Here is a 15,937-nt window from a genome sequence, read left to right as displayed (position 1 = left end):
ACAGACTGGAGGTCTGCTTGATTGGGTTCTTAAGTTGTTGCCCCAAAGCTTGCTAAGGCTTCGTGATGTTTATTTGGACATTGAGTTTTCCTTGTCTCTGTTGCCCCAAGCCACAGAGCTGCAAGTCAAGCGTGATCATATTGGATTCCTTGTGTTGCTTGGCTTTCATGTGCTAAGGGTTTGAGCTCTTGTGGGGATTTGCCTTAGTAAGAAGTAGCAAAAGGCCATTTCTCAGCTGTGCCCCTGTGCACTGGCCCAGCTCTCTCCCTTTCTGAGAGCAGGAAGGTGATGAGGATCACTTGGCTCCACTGGGCTTGTGCTTCCTGCCTGCTTCACCCCTATAAAATGTTTATGCTTATAGCAGGCTCCTTTGCTACTGGAGGGACTGACAATTTGCTACATAGACATAGGTGTGAAGAGGCAGTTCAAAATAGTTTGTGTGTGAGAAAAGCTTTAATAAACCCCTCATTCAGGCCAGCACTTGTAGAGACACAGTTACTCCCCTCTGGCTCTGAGGCATGGCTGTATCTTGAAAGTCAAGTGTGTGTCTTCTGCCGCTGATCCTACAGCCCCAAGGGTTATTCTGTCACTTCAAAACAGTGGTGTGCTTTGAAATACAACTGCGGCACTAGGATCTTTAAAACATGAGGGGAAGACTTGTGTCTGGACTAAACAGCCTTTCCCTGCCTGTCGCGCTTGTCTCCCTGCTGCGCGACTAAGTGTCTGTGAGGAAAAGGGACTGGCCATCGGTGGGTGGGAGGCAGAGGCCGGGCTAGCCTTATCTATCTCTGCTACTCATTTATCCTCTGTCATAGCAACAAGAGCAAACACTCACTTAGTTGCTAAGGTTTCCTGGGGATAATGGGGTCTGGAGCAGAGAGTAATTACACTGCCTCTGTGAGGGAGCAGCAGCTAAAAGGAGAAACAGGCCAGCACGGTACCTGGTGCAAGCTGGGAGTCCTGGGGGAGCTGACGCCCTGGAAGCAGGCAAGTTAATTACACTGGCACAGCTCGGGTTGGGAATTGGGAACTTGTCTCTGGCCAACTGTTTAATTTTTATTTTTTAAATGAAGTATTAAACAAAAAATTGCCTAATTAATTTCCTATAAACCCAAATTAATATAGACACGAGCTGCTTAGCTGAAATAACTGGGCAAATGAATGACTGGAGACCTCCTTATGGGCCGGTGTAGGACATTTTTGTATTTGGAGGGCTCCAAGGATTTAATGCTTCATGAGCACCTGTAATCAGCCCAGCGGCTGGAGGGCTCGTGCAGGCTGTGCATTCGCTGCTGGGAGGAGGTGTTTTCTACTGCAAGGATTGCCTCAATGTCAACAAGACCCTTCAGGTTTAACTTTGATGTAGTCAAGATAAATGTGTTTGGGGTGGAGGAGTGGGGAAGTGATTCGGTGTAGCAAGACAGTGCTACAAGTGTACATGAGCTGAAAAAGCAAGCTAATAAATTTGGGGCAGAACACTGTTAAGGGTGTTAAATACAGTTACAGCCTGGCTTAGGGAGTGCATGATCCAGGAATCTTTGGAGTCTGGGAGGGTATTCTGGAAAAGTATTGCTGTGTTGTGCTCTGTTCTAATAGTCTTCCTTAAGTGTCTGTTCTTGGAGCTGGTCAGGTAGCAGGTGCCATGCACACAGGACCTTCGGCATGACCTACTGTGACTGTGCTCTGTTATTAAAGATGTGTGATGTTTATGTTGCTATTCTGCTGAGAAAACTGGCCTTCTTTCACAGAAGAGCCTGGAGGATGTGCTGCCCCACAGCTGACTGCAGCCACCTTCATCCTCCAGGCCAAGCAGGGACTGTCCAGTGGGAAAGATCTTGCTCAGTTGGCTGTCTTACGGTCACTCTGCAGGGATGTGGGGCCAAATCAGCAGCGTGACCCTGCAGCTTTCCCCTTCACTCAGACGCCACTGGAAGACTTCTCCCTTGCCTGAGTCATGTACTCAGGTGCCTTGCTCTCTGGCTGCAAAGTCCAAGTCACATCACAGAAACAGCAGAAGCAGTCATCAGAGCTTAAGGCAGAGGTGTGCTCAGTTCTGCATCCTCCAAAATGCTCCTAGCCCTCTGCAAAGGGTTTGCTTGCTGCAGGGTAGCACTCCTTCCTTGCTGCACTCCCCTTAGCATCTGTGCCAAGGGCAGCCAGGTGGACTCAGATTTAATGAGGTTTTGTTTCACATGATTTCCTCCATCATGGGAAAGGAATAAACAGGTGGAGTGTTTTTCAAGCGGGTCACAGAGTATTGATAAGAACTGCCTTTTAATTCTTAATTCAAGTAAAAAGCAGAATCTTGGAGTGGGAAGTTTGCTTTCTGTAATGCTGAGTACTTGTGCAGCCCCTTTATTCTGTATGCAGTGTATTTGCAGCTGGGCCAAGAGCTGTGGATTCTCTTGTTCTCTCACTGCTAGAGGCTGGCTGCTTCTGCCCTTTGTTAGATTGTTGAGAGGAGCAGAGGACAGGGATGGCTCAGTGAGCTACGTGTTAGCTGGAGTATTTTTGAGAGAGAATGCAGTAGAGGCTGACTGCAAGAGAGGGGTGTTTCACCACAGCCCATAGAAATGACTCCCCAGGCTGGGGAGGTTCTGCTATCTCAGTGTTTCTGATTAGGCTGATTCCACTGTACTTCTTGTCCTGTACAGAGATAAAAGGGAGGATGTTTCATGCCTTCCAGATACTGGTACCTTTTCTTTGGCATCGTTCCCGCAGCCATGCAAGATAATCTTTTCCATGCAATCTTACTAGTGTTTCTGTTTCCTTGCCAGCAGACTGTGGCCTGCAGTCCACATCCTTCTTTCCTTCTCTGAGGTAGTTGTATCGAACCACACCAGGCTTTTTTCTTATAAAGGTGTGAAGCCACCTTCAATGCCAATTTACCTTGGAGGGAGCAGCAGATACCCAAAGCTGCCAAAAGAAAATGCTCCTGTAAATATTTTATGGAATAATCAGTCTGAAGACTGTTTTGGCATATGATGAGTCTCTAGGCTGTGCTTTGTTTTCCTTCTTTCTTTGCAGATGCTGCTCAGGGAATGGAGAACAGAAAGCTTATGCTGAGTAACAAGAGTCAAAAGAGCATGACATTGCTTGTTTTTGTTCAGTCATGCTGAGAAAAGAGCGCTGTGGTATGAGGCTGAAGAATGTGCTTAGGTTTCTCCTGAGTAAAATGCTCAGCTGATGTGCTCTATTCTGCCTTGCCTTCAGCTCTGTTAGAGCAGATAAAGCTCTGCTGGGAAAGGGGCAGATGTATTCAGCACAGCTTTCCACCCTGAAAGCACAGCTGTTGGCAAAGCAAACTCCCCTGCCCTAACCATGGTATCGGGCTCATCTCCAGCTCTAGCTTTTATGTTTTCTTAAACATCCCACAGCTGCCAGTACTGCTCGCATCAGTATGGTTGAGTGCATTTAGCCTTGCCAGTGGACACTGAGTGCTTCAGGTGTGTGTGAGTGGGAGGGAAGGTACATGGTATATCTGAAGAGTAATTTAATATATGCATTTGTGAGGCTACATGTGCATATAATTCTGTAACAATGCACCACAGGCTTGGAAAATCTCTGGAAAATGCCAGGTCTGCCATTCTCTGTGAAATTGTAGCTTCTTTCTGCTTTTAACAGTGGCCTGGGGGTGGGAGCATCCAGATTCGATTGCTCTTAATGCTTGATTGCTCCCCTGTGTGTGAGCTGTTATAGGATGTATGTGGGGACTGCTGCCTTCTCTCCTTGCTTGAGATAATGAAGAAGACGCAAAGAGCAGGAGGTGTTCTGGGATAAAATGGGAATGCCACAGCATGTGTGACATTTGTTGGTAAGCCAAGATGCCAGCCTTCAAGGATTCATTCTAGGGCTGATCCATTTCAAAACTAATGTAGGAGAGAAAGGTTTACGAAATCCTGTGTGATGCTTTTGTTTGTCCTTGCTGTCTCAACCCTCTTTCTCTGCCAAATCTTTCCTGCAGCCTCTCATCTCCTCCATACTTCACTTTTGTGTGCAGTTGGGCTGTGCCTGCTGAGCATTATGCTGAATTGTTAGAGCCTTCACCCTTTCTATACATCTGTCCCCTTGCACCGAAAGAAATCCATGCTTCCTGTGGAATTTCTCCTCTTTTCTCCTGCCTGTTGTAATCTCTGAGTTTTCAGACTTTCTAGAGAAATTGGATGACCTGAGAGGAGGGAACTGGTTCATTGTTTGTAACAGTTTTGGCTCTCAAGCTTGACATGGGGTTTGGCAGCAGAGAGCTGTCAGTTCTCTAGCACAAGTTAGCATTCTTGTGCTGGGGATCAAGTGCAGTGTGTGGCACATGTGAGCTCAGCACAGGGAGGGAGATGAATTTGCAGAAGCTGCCTGTGTCAGAGGGCCAAGGCCATGCAGCCTGTGATGCCTCCTGCCTGGCACAGAAGCAGAAACCTCTGTGTGTCAGCCATAGATAGCAAGTGTAGGTACAGCACACTGAGCCACGGGCACTGCTGTGGTCAGAGTGCTGTGGATTGAGACTGGAACATGTGTTTTCTTGGGAACTACTGCACAGTTGGCAGGTGATATACCTTGCCTGCTATTGTATCTGATTTGTGTTTGCCAAACAGAATTAAACATGTTATCTCTGCCCAGCAGGTATGGTTTCAAAGCTAGCAAGTGTCTGTTCTAGGGAAGGTAAGTATTAATACCTGGAAATTTATGCATTAGGGCTTGTGAGACACTTGGTCTGCTGGAGAGCAAATCCAGCTGGAGAAAAGCTCTGTACATCAAGACTAATTTTGCCTCCGCTGTAGTATTTTGGCTGTGTCTGTCCCTTGGTGCTTTCTGTTCATCTTTGCTGCTGGTAGGACTCAGAATTGCTTAGTTGCAGTCTCTTGGGGATGTGTTTCTCCTATGAGTGTGTGGAAATTGGTTTTCGCTGCCTTTACTCATCAGTTCACAGTGATACTGTCATTGAACAAGGACTCACTGGTGTGATTGTGCCAGTCACAGGAGCCTCAGTAGGAGGGTCTGCTGCTAGAGGTGCCGTCTTAAGCATCAGAGAATGCAAACAAGCTGCTAGTGTAGACTGTAGTTATAAATATCAGGTTATTATGGAAGCAGTTTTAATGAATGAAATGTCTTGCCACCTATTCATGCTGATTGTCAAGTGGGTTTTTGTTTGTTACCCTATTAAGAGGTAAACAAAAAAGCAACTTGTAGCTTCTTTGTGTCCTTTAGAGTGGCTTTCACTGTCAGTACTGCAGCGTTGGGGCTCCAGAGGTGATGGAGCAGAGATTTTTCTTAAAAACACTTTTCTCTAGTTTGAAATGAAAAATCTGAACTGACAAAGAGTCTCTGGCTTTCTGTTTTTAGAGTATGATAAAATATAAACTTCCAGCCTTGTCTTCAAGGTATTTGAAGGTATCTATTGGCTTGTATTTTATGAGGATGATGGTATGTTTTTGTCGCTGTTTGTAGGTGAGGGTCTGTCTACTTCCACCATGTGTAATGCCAGCAGAGCAGCCTTCTGGAATGGTTAAGAAGGCTGTGCCAAGCACTGCCCTGAGGTTTCTCCAGGGTGGAATGGCAGCTGTATTCAGTGCTGGTGTTTTCTTCTTACAGGTGTGATCCCTGCCTCTCCTCCCAGGCTGGTGCCATGGCTGACATGATATTTGGCAGTGGGACAGGCCAGTGGGTGTGCCCCAATGACCGGCAGCTCGCACTGCGTGCCAAGTGAGTCCTCACCATCCTCCTCCTCTTCTCCTAGCCTTGGCTCTGGCCTGAATGGTTTCCTGTTATCTGTGCGGAGCACTGGCCTCATTCACAGGGGTTTGCTTGTCATGCAAACCCCTCTGTAGCCTAGAAGTATGCTGCTTGGGTGGGAGAGGAGCCTGCTACGCTGGGGCTTGGTGCTTGGCTGCTGCTCAGAGCTGCCAGCCTACAGTGGAATTTGCAGTTTAGCTGCTGTGTGGTGTGTTCCATCCCACCAGCCCTCCCCTGGGTGAAAGGAAGGGCTTGGAGGCAGGCATATATCTCTGCAGCACCCTACAATATAATTGATAGCATCCCCCAGCTGCCAGAACTCTTTTGTATTAGGAACTTGTCATTTGATCTCATTTCTCCTGAAGTTAAATTACTGCATAACGTAAAGACAAAAGGGATAGAGATGAGTCAAGCACTACAATTGCATTTGTTTCCTGTATGCTTTTCTTCTCTGGCAGCCAGTGTGATACCACTGCCACCTCTGCTGTTGTGTGAACCTCTGGGGTCAGCCTGCTGTAGTGTTAGAAAATAGGAGGTCACACTGTGTCTGGGGGGGACTGTGAACAGTGCACACCACTGCCGCTTCACCAGCCTTCACCTGAGAGCCTCATTAAGACAGCTGTGTCTGATAGTGCCCTACATTCTGCAGCAGCTGTGACTTTAGCCAGTGACCTCTAAACCCCTACTGAATAGTAATTAATTGTGCTGTGAAAGCTCCCGCCTGTCCCCAGGTGAGCTGAGGAGTAATGTCAGCCATTGTATGGGAGGCACGGAGGGAAGTGGATGCTGAAGTCCTTGTGGGGGCCTGTGTTAGGCCAAGGGAGGAAGTTGCCAAATTTATATTTCCATGTGTGGCTGATGATTTGTGTGTTTGTACTGAGGACCTTAGAAACATGCCATCTGGAGAGAGGAGGGTGCAGGTAATCCCTGTGTTCCAGAGTCAGCACCCATCTTTGCAAGGATACCCCCAGGATGGCCATCCTTAGGCGCATTAGTTTTTCTTTGTGGACAGAGCAAAATAGGAGTGAGGACATGGAGTAGTAAAATATGAACTGGAGCAGAGAGGAAAATGAGAGGGCAGGGAGAGATGGCGCAGACTCAGTGTTGCGGGAGGAGTGATGTGGTGATCTAGTCAGTGAGAATACACTCCTATTTTGGGCATTAGCTAGGGAACAGACTTCTCTGATGGAAGGCTGATGTGGGCTCTATGTGCCTGGCAGGCTTGGCCTTGTGGGTCATGGCAGGGGTTTTGTACTTTTCTTTCACAGCTTAATTCTTCCTTCTGCTCTCCCCCCTGCCACCATCCCCAGGCTTCAGACAGGCTGGTCAGTGCACACGTTCCAGACGGAGAAGCAGAGGAAGATGCAGGCTCTGAGCCCACAGGAACTTGAGGTCATTCTGGAAGTCATCCGCAAGGCAGAGAAATTGGACATCATTGAGCAGCAGCGCATCGGGTACAGTCACGTTCATTTGTCCCTTTCCCTCAGAAGGAAAGGTCAGCTCAGACAGAGGAGTGGCTCTCCTGGCTGCCTGAGCTCAGCCTTCATCAGTCAGAGCATCCCTTAAGTCAGTTACTTTATCCTCCCATGTTGCTTCTTTGGAGACGATGAACATTGGGAAGGATGTGGTGTTTTCCTTCTGCCTCTGTCTCAAGCCTTTCTTGTGCCTTCTTTGAGCTTTGGGGCTTGCTGTGGTTGCAGCCACTGACACAGTACCTGGTAAATGTAGCCTCTGCTAAGGCAGCTGCCCCAGTGGCTGCCCAGTGGAAGAGGCTGGGGAAGATGTTGATTTATGCAGCTGCACCTGCTGCTAGTGCACTCTACAGCTCAGGAACTGCTCCTGGTGCCACGGTGAGGTTTTCCCTTGTCTGCAGCAGCCCCCTGGGATTTTGCCTGGAGCACTGAATGCGTTTGTTCTAGTTGGCTGAGCCCTCTGGAAGGGGTTTGCTAGCTTGAATTGTCTAGTTTATGGGCATGCTTTTGCTGCTGCAGATTTCCATTTGCTTTCAGTCCTGCTGGAGGTCTTATTTGTGAGACAGGAAGCTCCCAGCCCATGTCCAGCAGGCTCCGCTCCCTGCCTCTGTGCTTTGCTCTGTCCCTGTGCAGTGCCTGTTAGTGCTAACAAGACCTGACACTGATGTTTGTGTGATATAATGGAGATCCAGCAGCCCCAGAAGCAGCCAGCAACCCCGAGGGACTGATCGTTCTGTGTTGGTTGGTGTAATTGCAGAAGGTGATAGCTTTGCTGTGCCCATGCTGCAGCATTCTCTAAAATGCCTTTGTTAAGTCCTGGGAATTTTCTTGTGCTGAAGTCAAGAATTATAAATCTATTAATGATGGCTCAGCCTGGCTGTGCTGTCTGACCTCGTCACCATAGGCAGTACCTCTTTTAAACAGACCTTGCCTTCCTCTCAGTACGGGCCTTAGTTGAGGGGACATTAGTGCTAATGAGGATGAGGTTGCATGGACAGCAGGATTGCGTTTCCTCCCTGAGCCACAGGCACATGTGTGGCTGTGACTGGTCACTGTCTCTGATAAATGGCCTGGCTGTTAGTGCCCTCGTCTACAAATGGATGCCTGAGAATTGCCAGGCAGTGATCTCATGACAGCAGCCCTGCTCTGCATGCTCTCCACATCCTGCGTCCTAATTGCTTATCCCGCCTTCCTTCCCTTTTGTAGTCCTGCTGCTATGGACATCGTGCATACATGTGTGCTTCCTGTCTTCCAAGCAGGCTGTCAGTCACAGCAGGGAGCAGTTTCTGGCATTCCTGTACTACAGCCAGGCTCATTTTGGTTTGATGGCTTCAAGTCTGGCCTTCCTGCTTGTAGTGGAATGTGGGCAAGTCATGTGCCTGCAGTGTGGCTTTCAGGGAATATATGTAAACATGGAGCAGAGCTTGGCAGGTCTGACTCCTCTGCCCTTTCCCGGTGTTGTCTGACTTGCCCTGATCTGAGCGCTAAAGGCTTTTCCTGTTCTACAGGCAGGAAATCATTGTGCTGAAACTGTGGCCCCAGTGACAGTGGGTTCCTGAAGGGTGTAGGATCAAGCCCTTCTTGTGAGCTGTCTGCCTTGCCCCTGCTATCTGAGTCAGACCTCTCAGGAGTAGTCAAAGTTTTTATTATTCAGGGCTTGGTGAGCATCAGTAGATGGACTTAAACAGCTTTTTATCCCCTGATGAGCAAGAGCCAGCTGATAGGAAACACTTGAGTGTAGGGGCTGAAGTGAAAGTACATATGGCCCCCAGCAAGGGCCCCAAAACTGTTCAGAAGAAGCAAAGGCAGGCTGAGTATGGAGCACCCGTGTGCAGGTTTTTGGCATGCCTCAGTACCATGTGCTTCCATTTCCAAAGTGAGTGCTTTGACCTCTGCTCTGCCTCTTCCCCCCAGGCGCCTGGTGGAGCGGCTGGAGAACATGAGGAAGAACGCGATGGGGAATGGCCTCTCGCAGTGCCTGCTTTGCGGTGAACTGCTTGGGCTGCTGGGTAGCACGGCGGTCTTTTGTCAGGATTGCAAAAAGGTGGGTTTAGTTACACACAGGTTCCTGCATATTCCTGGTAGCAGAGCTGTCTAGAAAGTCCACCAGGCCACTTGGAATGTGTCAGAGCATCAGGTTTTCTCTTACACCCCTTATTCCTTAGGATCCTAAAGTGCCTAAACTGCACTTTGTGCACCAGCCCCTCTGTACCTCCCACTCCAGGTTTGCAGAGTGGGAGAAGGGGCAGAAATGTACGACAAGCAACCAATAAAAGAATCTTTGTGCTTTACTATTACTTACTGCAAGGTCTGCCCTTAGGCTTTCCAGTAATGCCTCTCTCTGGAGGAGTCAAGTCCGTCTTCAAGTTCCAAACCAGTGTAAAGTTTCCAACTGTGTGCACTGGTGGCTGCCTGTGTTTGAGTATGTTGTTGGCAGGACTGTACGGGTGCCGTTTGAAAGGCAGTATCAGTTTTCAGGCAGATTGCTGTTCTGCCAGCACCCTGAGGGATAACTGTTGCTTGTCTAGACTCTGCAGCCAAGGGGTTAATCTGTATTGCTGTGGAAATGATGATCTCCAAGGCAACCACCTTATCCTCCCTCTGCTGGGAGGCGGTTTTTCCTGCACTTGAAGCCCATCTTTCCCTGGGGAGAGCACTCTGTAAGTGACTTTGCCTCAGCATGTTGCATGGGGAGAGATGAGGGTACCTGCTGCGTGCCAGGAGTGTTTCTGACTTGCTGGTGGTAGAGTGGAAGGGAGCAACGTGTGCTGACTCTGTCCCTGGTGGGTACGAGAGCCAAGGAGACACTTACTAGTGTCACCCACCCTGTGTCACTGAGGAGGTGTCCTGTGGATCTCACAGGACAGCACTGAGTAAAACCTGCTCCTCACCATGGAATGGTGCATGTTGGCACCTCTGTGGTTAAGCTGCCACTCAGGCCATGATGGAGAACTTTTTGTGCTGGCATTGACAGCATTTGTGACACGCAGTTCTCATGCAGAACAGGCTGCCAGGCTGGGCCTGCACTGGTCCATGGTTGGCTGCAGCACTGCTGGGCTCAGAGCTCTTGTAGGAGAAGGAAGGTGGGTGTCCCTTGGAGTCAAAACCGAGGTCCCAGCAACCCTCCATATGTGCTTGCTGGGCAGGAGCTGCTGTGAGCTGTGCTGCCTTTGCTGTTGAGTGAGCTCCTCCACTGGATTCAGTTTGCAGAAGTAGCTTGACTGAGGCAGGGGTTATAGTGGAGATTTCTTGTAAGGCAGTGACTGGGCAAGTAAACATCAATCTTTGAACTTTTGAGTCCTAACCCAGTATTTTGGTAAGTGTTGGGGAAGCAGTAAGGTACAAGGAAGTTAAAGGTCTGGTTTGAACTGAAGGTTCAGCAGCTCTCTCAGTGAGGTGCATGGGAAGTGCATGGGCTCTGTGCATGTGTGCTTGTGGAGAATAAAGGGCTGGATAGCAGACAGGGGACGGCTGGCTGTTTCCTGTGTTTCAACCACATGGAATAACAGGATTTGCTGTATTCTTGCCTCCATCCCTTGATGGTTCTGCTTTTACCTTGTCCAAAGCCAGCTAGGTCACATTGCCTTGGTGCTTCCTAATCTTCCTGTGAACCTTGTACCCTAATGAGGAGGCAAAAACTGATTCAGCCATTTCCCTGCCCTGTCCATTTGCAGTTGCAGATAGGAACCCCTAGCTGCAGGAGCCCCAGCTGTGACTGGAAAACCCCAGAGAAGGGCTGGGATTTTAGGTTTTATTTTTTATGGTTATTCCCTTTTTGTCTGGAGTCTGTTCAGGAGCATTCATACCCAGGTTGTTTTAAGGTGAGACCCTACTTTTCCAGTGTTCATTTTGCAGCTGCTTCCTGCTTGTTTGCACTTTCCAGCTGCGTGCAAGCTCAGGGCAATGCTGACTGGGTGTCCTGGGCTTCTCCCCTTACCGTTTTATAATGCTAAGGAGGGAACTGGGGGAGCAGTCAACCCTTCAGCAGAGCACACACAGTAGACTGTTACTTTAAGCTCATCCCTTCTCATCCAGGGATATCTATCACTCGTGCAGTGCTGTATGCAATAAGAAATGACTTGTCAGGGAATTATAGATTTTTAAAGTTCCTGTTCTTCTTGCTGGCTTTGCTCTGTAACCATCTCATTGCAGCTCACATAATTCAATAACAGAAATTGTTGTAATGATGCATCTGAAACGTAGAAAAGAACTTAGCTTCAGCAAGTCCGTTCCGCTAAATAGAGGTTCTGTATTTCTTGCAGCCTGATGGATTTTCGAAGTGCCACATTCTGTTTTACAAAGAATGTATTTAATATTAGTTTTTATTATCTTAGATATAAATACATAATGGCATGACAAAGATGTAGTCAAATCCAGATGTGTTAACAATAACAGTAGTTAGACAAAGCATAATGGGTCATTTATTGTGCAGAGAGTATCAGTGTCATGTATAAAAGGTGAAGTACAAGTGGGAGAAGAAAGTGCCTTATCTTGTATTTAAATAGGAATGGGGATGCATTTAATGTCCTTGATTTTTATGTCATCTTTTGAGGGGCTATGAATGATGCTCAATATAAACCCAGTTTATATCAGAACTGTGAAAATAGGAATAAAATCGCTTGGAAACTTCCACTAGAGGGAGTGTTTGAATGTGCTATACGCGAGGGAATTGGGATCTTTGAGGGTATTTAAGACTGGGTCGCTCCCTCAGGTTTTGGTTTGAGGGAGGGAGAATTTGGGGTAGTTCAGGTGGTGTCTGCTAATTGCATCTGCAATCCCCCTTGATTTGGGTAGCACCCAAGTGTTGAGTATTGATGCATCAAACACAATAGGTTGCTTCTTACTTCTCTGCAATGATGAGGACTGAAACAGAGAGATGGAGAAGAGCACCAACCTTTGTGGGGCTGTTAGTGCTGCCCTTCCATTTTCTGTGCAGCATGACAGACGTGCCTCTGGACTATGCTGACCAAAACAGTCGGATGCATTTATTCATGCAGTGAAGCCATTGCTTCAGGTACCATCATTCCTCCTCCAGGCATGGGCAATGAGGGCTAAGTGAGCCACTGAGACTTTCATCCTTGAACACAGGCCTCCTGTCTCAGAGGAGGAGCAGCCTGGTGGCGGGCATATGTAAAACCTTAGCTGGGGAGATTAAATTCGCATGTCTCTGAGCAAGGTTTTGCTCTCCAGGGCCCTCTTCTGAGTGGCTTTTGCTCTGTGAGGATCAAAGAATTCATCCAATTTCTCATTCAAGCTGTAAGCCAAGCCTGATACACATCAGCTTCATTATATAATATTAGATGATTCAGGTTGTAAATGGCTTGTAATGCCCGCGGAGACATGAAAGTTCCCTTGTGCAGCAGCAGAGGCCGTGTGGCGTTATCAAGCATTCTGCTCAGACAGTGTTCATGTAGGCATGGCCCTGCCACAAATCAATAGCTGTCAACTGAATGCTGAGATGGAGGAGAAGTCATGGGGTTTGAGACTATGTATGTGAGGGAAGGGAAGAGAGGATTTCCAGTCTTGCACAAACTTGGTTTGTACTTAGTTTTAGCTGCTTTCCATGGCACAGTGATTGGGGTTTAGGATTAAAAAAACAACTCTGGAAATATACCTGTTGGTCATGGGCTTTGATTTGCCCTTTCCAGTTCTCTTCTTGCCAATGGAGTCAAGGACTAGACTGTAGATTTGCCTTTGTCTCATGTCCATATAGACCTGGAGCAGCTTCCTGTGGTTGGTGGTTCTCCAGGTTAAATAAAATTGTGCCATGATTAGGTTTTTAAGGAAAACAAATCAGAACTGTTGGGAAAAATGCTTCCTGACCTTCTCTCTCCCAAGGGCTATATGGCTGTGGGGAGCTGCTAATGCCACCTTATTTTTTCCTCTCTTGTTTCAGAAAGTTTGCACCAAGTGTGGAATAGAAACCTTTGGAGCCCAGAAACGTCCTCTTTGGTTGTGCAAGATCTGCAGTGAACAAAGAGAGGTAAAATACAACTGTGGAGAGATGGGGCTCAGCAGCATGCACCTACCTGCCCCAGGTCTGTGCTGAGCATGCATTGGCTCTTCCCTGCGCCTAGGTGCTTGGAGGGAAGCTTGGGATTGGTTTTGGGAGGCTCAATGAACACACACAATGGTGAAAACTTTGGTTTATTGAGGGAGTAGAGGGAAAAAAATCCCCCAGAATCCCCTGCAGCCTGTACAGCTTTGTGGGATTTTTTTGGTCATAAAGAGACTGTTACCTTTTGCCATGCTCTTTCCTTCCCAGCTTTGTGGCAAATAAACTTGGCTAGCGCTGGTTCTTCAATACAGCTGGAGAGATGTAGAGGATAAGTGCAATATTTGTCCCTCTAAAAATAACCAGGATTGCAGTTTATAAGTCTGTTTCCTCCCTGCCTGCAAAATCCCATAACTTGACAGTGTGTGAGACTTCTAATGCAGGTCTTTAAATTTTTATATCCTTCATCTTTGACTTTACACAGCAAAAAGCAATGGCCTGCCTCAATTTTTGTCTGCCAGCCAGCATCCCCCAACATCAGGGCTTGCTGCTCTACAGTGAAGTCGGTGAATTTGTTCTGTGATTACAGAAGGATTTTCACTTGTTCCCATCAATTTCTTTCAGACTTTTGCTTGTGGTCCTTGAACATCAATCTAGTGCAGCTATTTCTGACCACTGCAACCAACCGTGAAACCTGGATACTCTGCTACATCCATTTTTGAAGTGTAGTGAGAGCATTTGTGCAGGTGTTTTGCTAAATTTTTTTTGCTGCTAGTTGTGGAAACTTGGCTTTGCTTAAGTTTTACATCAGAGGGGACTGTTTGTGCGGGAGCACTTGCAAAATTCATGTTCAGCTAAGATGAGGGGTACACGGATGCTGCCAGTCCTCAGCTTTTGAGCAGCAGGGTGGGTAGGGCAGGCAGAGAGCATTCCAGCTCCTTGGACATTGCTAATAACTGGATACACTGAATCTCCCAGATGTAGGTCCCGAAATGGAGAGCAAGGCAAGTCAAGATATTTTCTGTGTTCTGCAGAGAGATGGGTATGGGACTGAAATTGTCTTTATTTCTGTTATTCTGTTCTTTCTATAATTCTTTTTTTCCTCATCTCATGCTGTATAATTGTTTGGGTTTTTTTTGTGTTTCTTATAAAAATGATGAGGAGCTGTGGTCACTGGACAGAGAAGAATATTAACCTGTCCAATAAGTGTTAGATTGGCCAGTGTGTGAGGGTAGGGTAACCTTCAGAGCTCGCTCTCTCTCTGAAACCAGAGATAAAGCCAGAGTGCTTTCCTAATGAAAATGGATGGACCTTTCCTTCTTAGACTAACTAAAAAATAGCCTCATCTTGCTTCCCAACCCTAAGCTTCATCTTTATCTTTTGATTCTATTTAAGGTCAGTTCATGTCTGTCTTCTTTCTTGCTTGCAGTGATTCTGGTGCCCTGATAAGGGGAAGTTTGGAAGGGTAACAGTGTGGACATGCAGACAGGCATGCATACATTCCCTCTGTCTTCCCATATGCTCTGCTTTTAATTTGGGAGAGGGCAGGGAAGCATTGGGAGTTAGAGGAAGCCTCGAGGCATGTCATCCAGGGCAAGAAAGTTGAGGCAATGTCAGAATAAATGCCTGGCAAGTGGTTTGATCAAGTCTTCCCTAAGTGTGTGAGGAGGAGATGAGGCTCTTGGGCCTTAAACTGATGACTGGTGCAGTCCCTGAAACTAGTTCTGGTGTCATGGTATTACAAGGCATGCATTAAATTACCAGTTTTTTTTTCAGGGCTTGTGTTCACAACCAGTTCCTTATTGCTGTCTGTTCCTGTGATTTGGATCTGTCTTGTATTGCCATCTGCTATGGACCAACCCCATTTGGCCATGCTCTTTGCTGAAGGTTATATTTGCTATCAATGAGTGCAGATGGTTGTCTGTTTTTTGGGATCAGATGCTCTCATTTCTGTCTAACCTTTGAATCCCTTGCATGGTGAGTAGGTGTCGGACCTGTCTTATTTCCTGGCATCCAGGCAGGGAGCTTCAGGAACACACTGAAGCACTTTGTGTTGTGTGATGCAGTAACATGTCAAAATCACCCTTCTTCTCTCCCCTTCTCAATGCACAGCTTGTCTGAGCAAGGTTGTCCTTTAGTCCATGCCAGCAAAATACATGCTTAAACTAGGCTTGTCGCAGGCCACAGAGCTCTGGCAACACCTCCCCACTTGTCAGGCCCCTGAAGTGAGCTGGCCGCTCAGGTGGGTGAGTGTTTGATGCTGATTCGGAGTGCCTCCCCCAGCAGGTGTGATGAGATGTGGTGTTTCCAAGCTGGGTGATTCCACCCACATCAGCGCTTTGATCGCTGTCTAATTTTCTGAACCACTGTTCAAGCTATTTGAGTATGGTATTTATGAAGCTCTCGATTCTGTTAGCAAGAGACTGTCAGGCATTGAAATGAGAAAGAGGTCATTTGGAAACCTGGGTGGACTAAATGATGTTGGCTAGAGTTAATGAGTGTCATCTGGCTGGGACAAGAGCCTAGGACTGTAATTGTTCCCTTTAGTCTCTGCCATGCTCTGAGTGAGCACGTGAGTCTTGTGGCCCACCAGGATCTCAAGCAAGCATGGTGGGGTTGGACACTGTAGTTAACAGCTGTGGTATGTGGTGGTGTTCATACATGCTAAAACTTTCATCCCTCCATCTTCCTTGTTGTTATTTATCCCTGTAGACTTGATTTAAGCTAGTTTAGCAGTAAGTTT

General features: G+C 47.3%; 1 protein-coding gene across 6 annotated transcripts in view; it reads left to right on the top strand.

The window, feature by feature from the left end:
- The window catches only part of RPH3AL (rabphilin 3A like (without C2 domains)), a 44,308-nt gene that overhangs the window by 6,275 nt on the left and 22,096 nt on the right, over positions 1 to 15,937 (top strand). For 5 of the 6 annotated variants that reach the window (XM_057415955.1, XM_057415948.1, XM_057415935.1 and 2 more), the window contains exons 2-5: positions 5,587 to 5,697; positions 7,038 to 7,181; positions 9,114 to 9,243; positions 13,096 to 13,182. In XM_057415955.1, the coding sequence (XP_057271938.1) occupies positions 5,621 to 5,697; positions 7,038 to 7,181; positions 9,114 to 9,243; positions 13,096 to 13,182 (438 nt within the window). In that variant the 5' untranslated portion in view covers positions 5,587 to 5,620. Of the gene's footprint in view, positions 1 to 1,341; positions 1,363 to 5,586; positions 5,698 to 7,037; positions 7,182 to 9,113; positions 9,244 to 13,095; positions 13,183 to 15,937 lie in introns of those variants that run through there. The other variant, XM_057415963.1, reaches the window with a different exon arrangement.

This window comes from Pezoporus wallicus, unplaced genomic scaffold, assembly GCF_028554395.1.
Source record: "Pezoporus wallicus isolate ANWC-B61680 ecotype Strahan unplaced genomic scaffold, APGP_CSIRO_Pwel_v1 contig_8517, whole genome shotgun sequence".
NCBI classification, from domain to species: domain Eukaryota; kingdom Metazoa; phylum Chordata; class Aves; order Psittaciformes; family Psittacidae; genus Pezoporus; species Pezoporus wallicus.
Note: the sequence above shows the minus strand (reverse complement) of the source record. Positions and strands in the feature narration are given on the sequence as shown.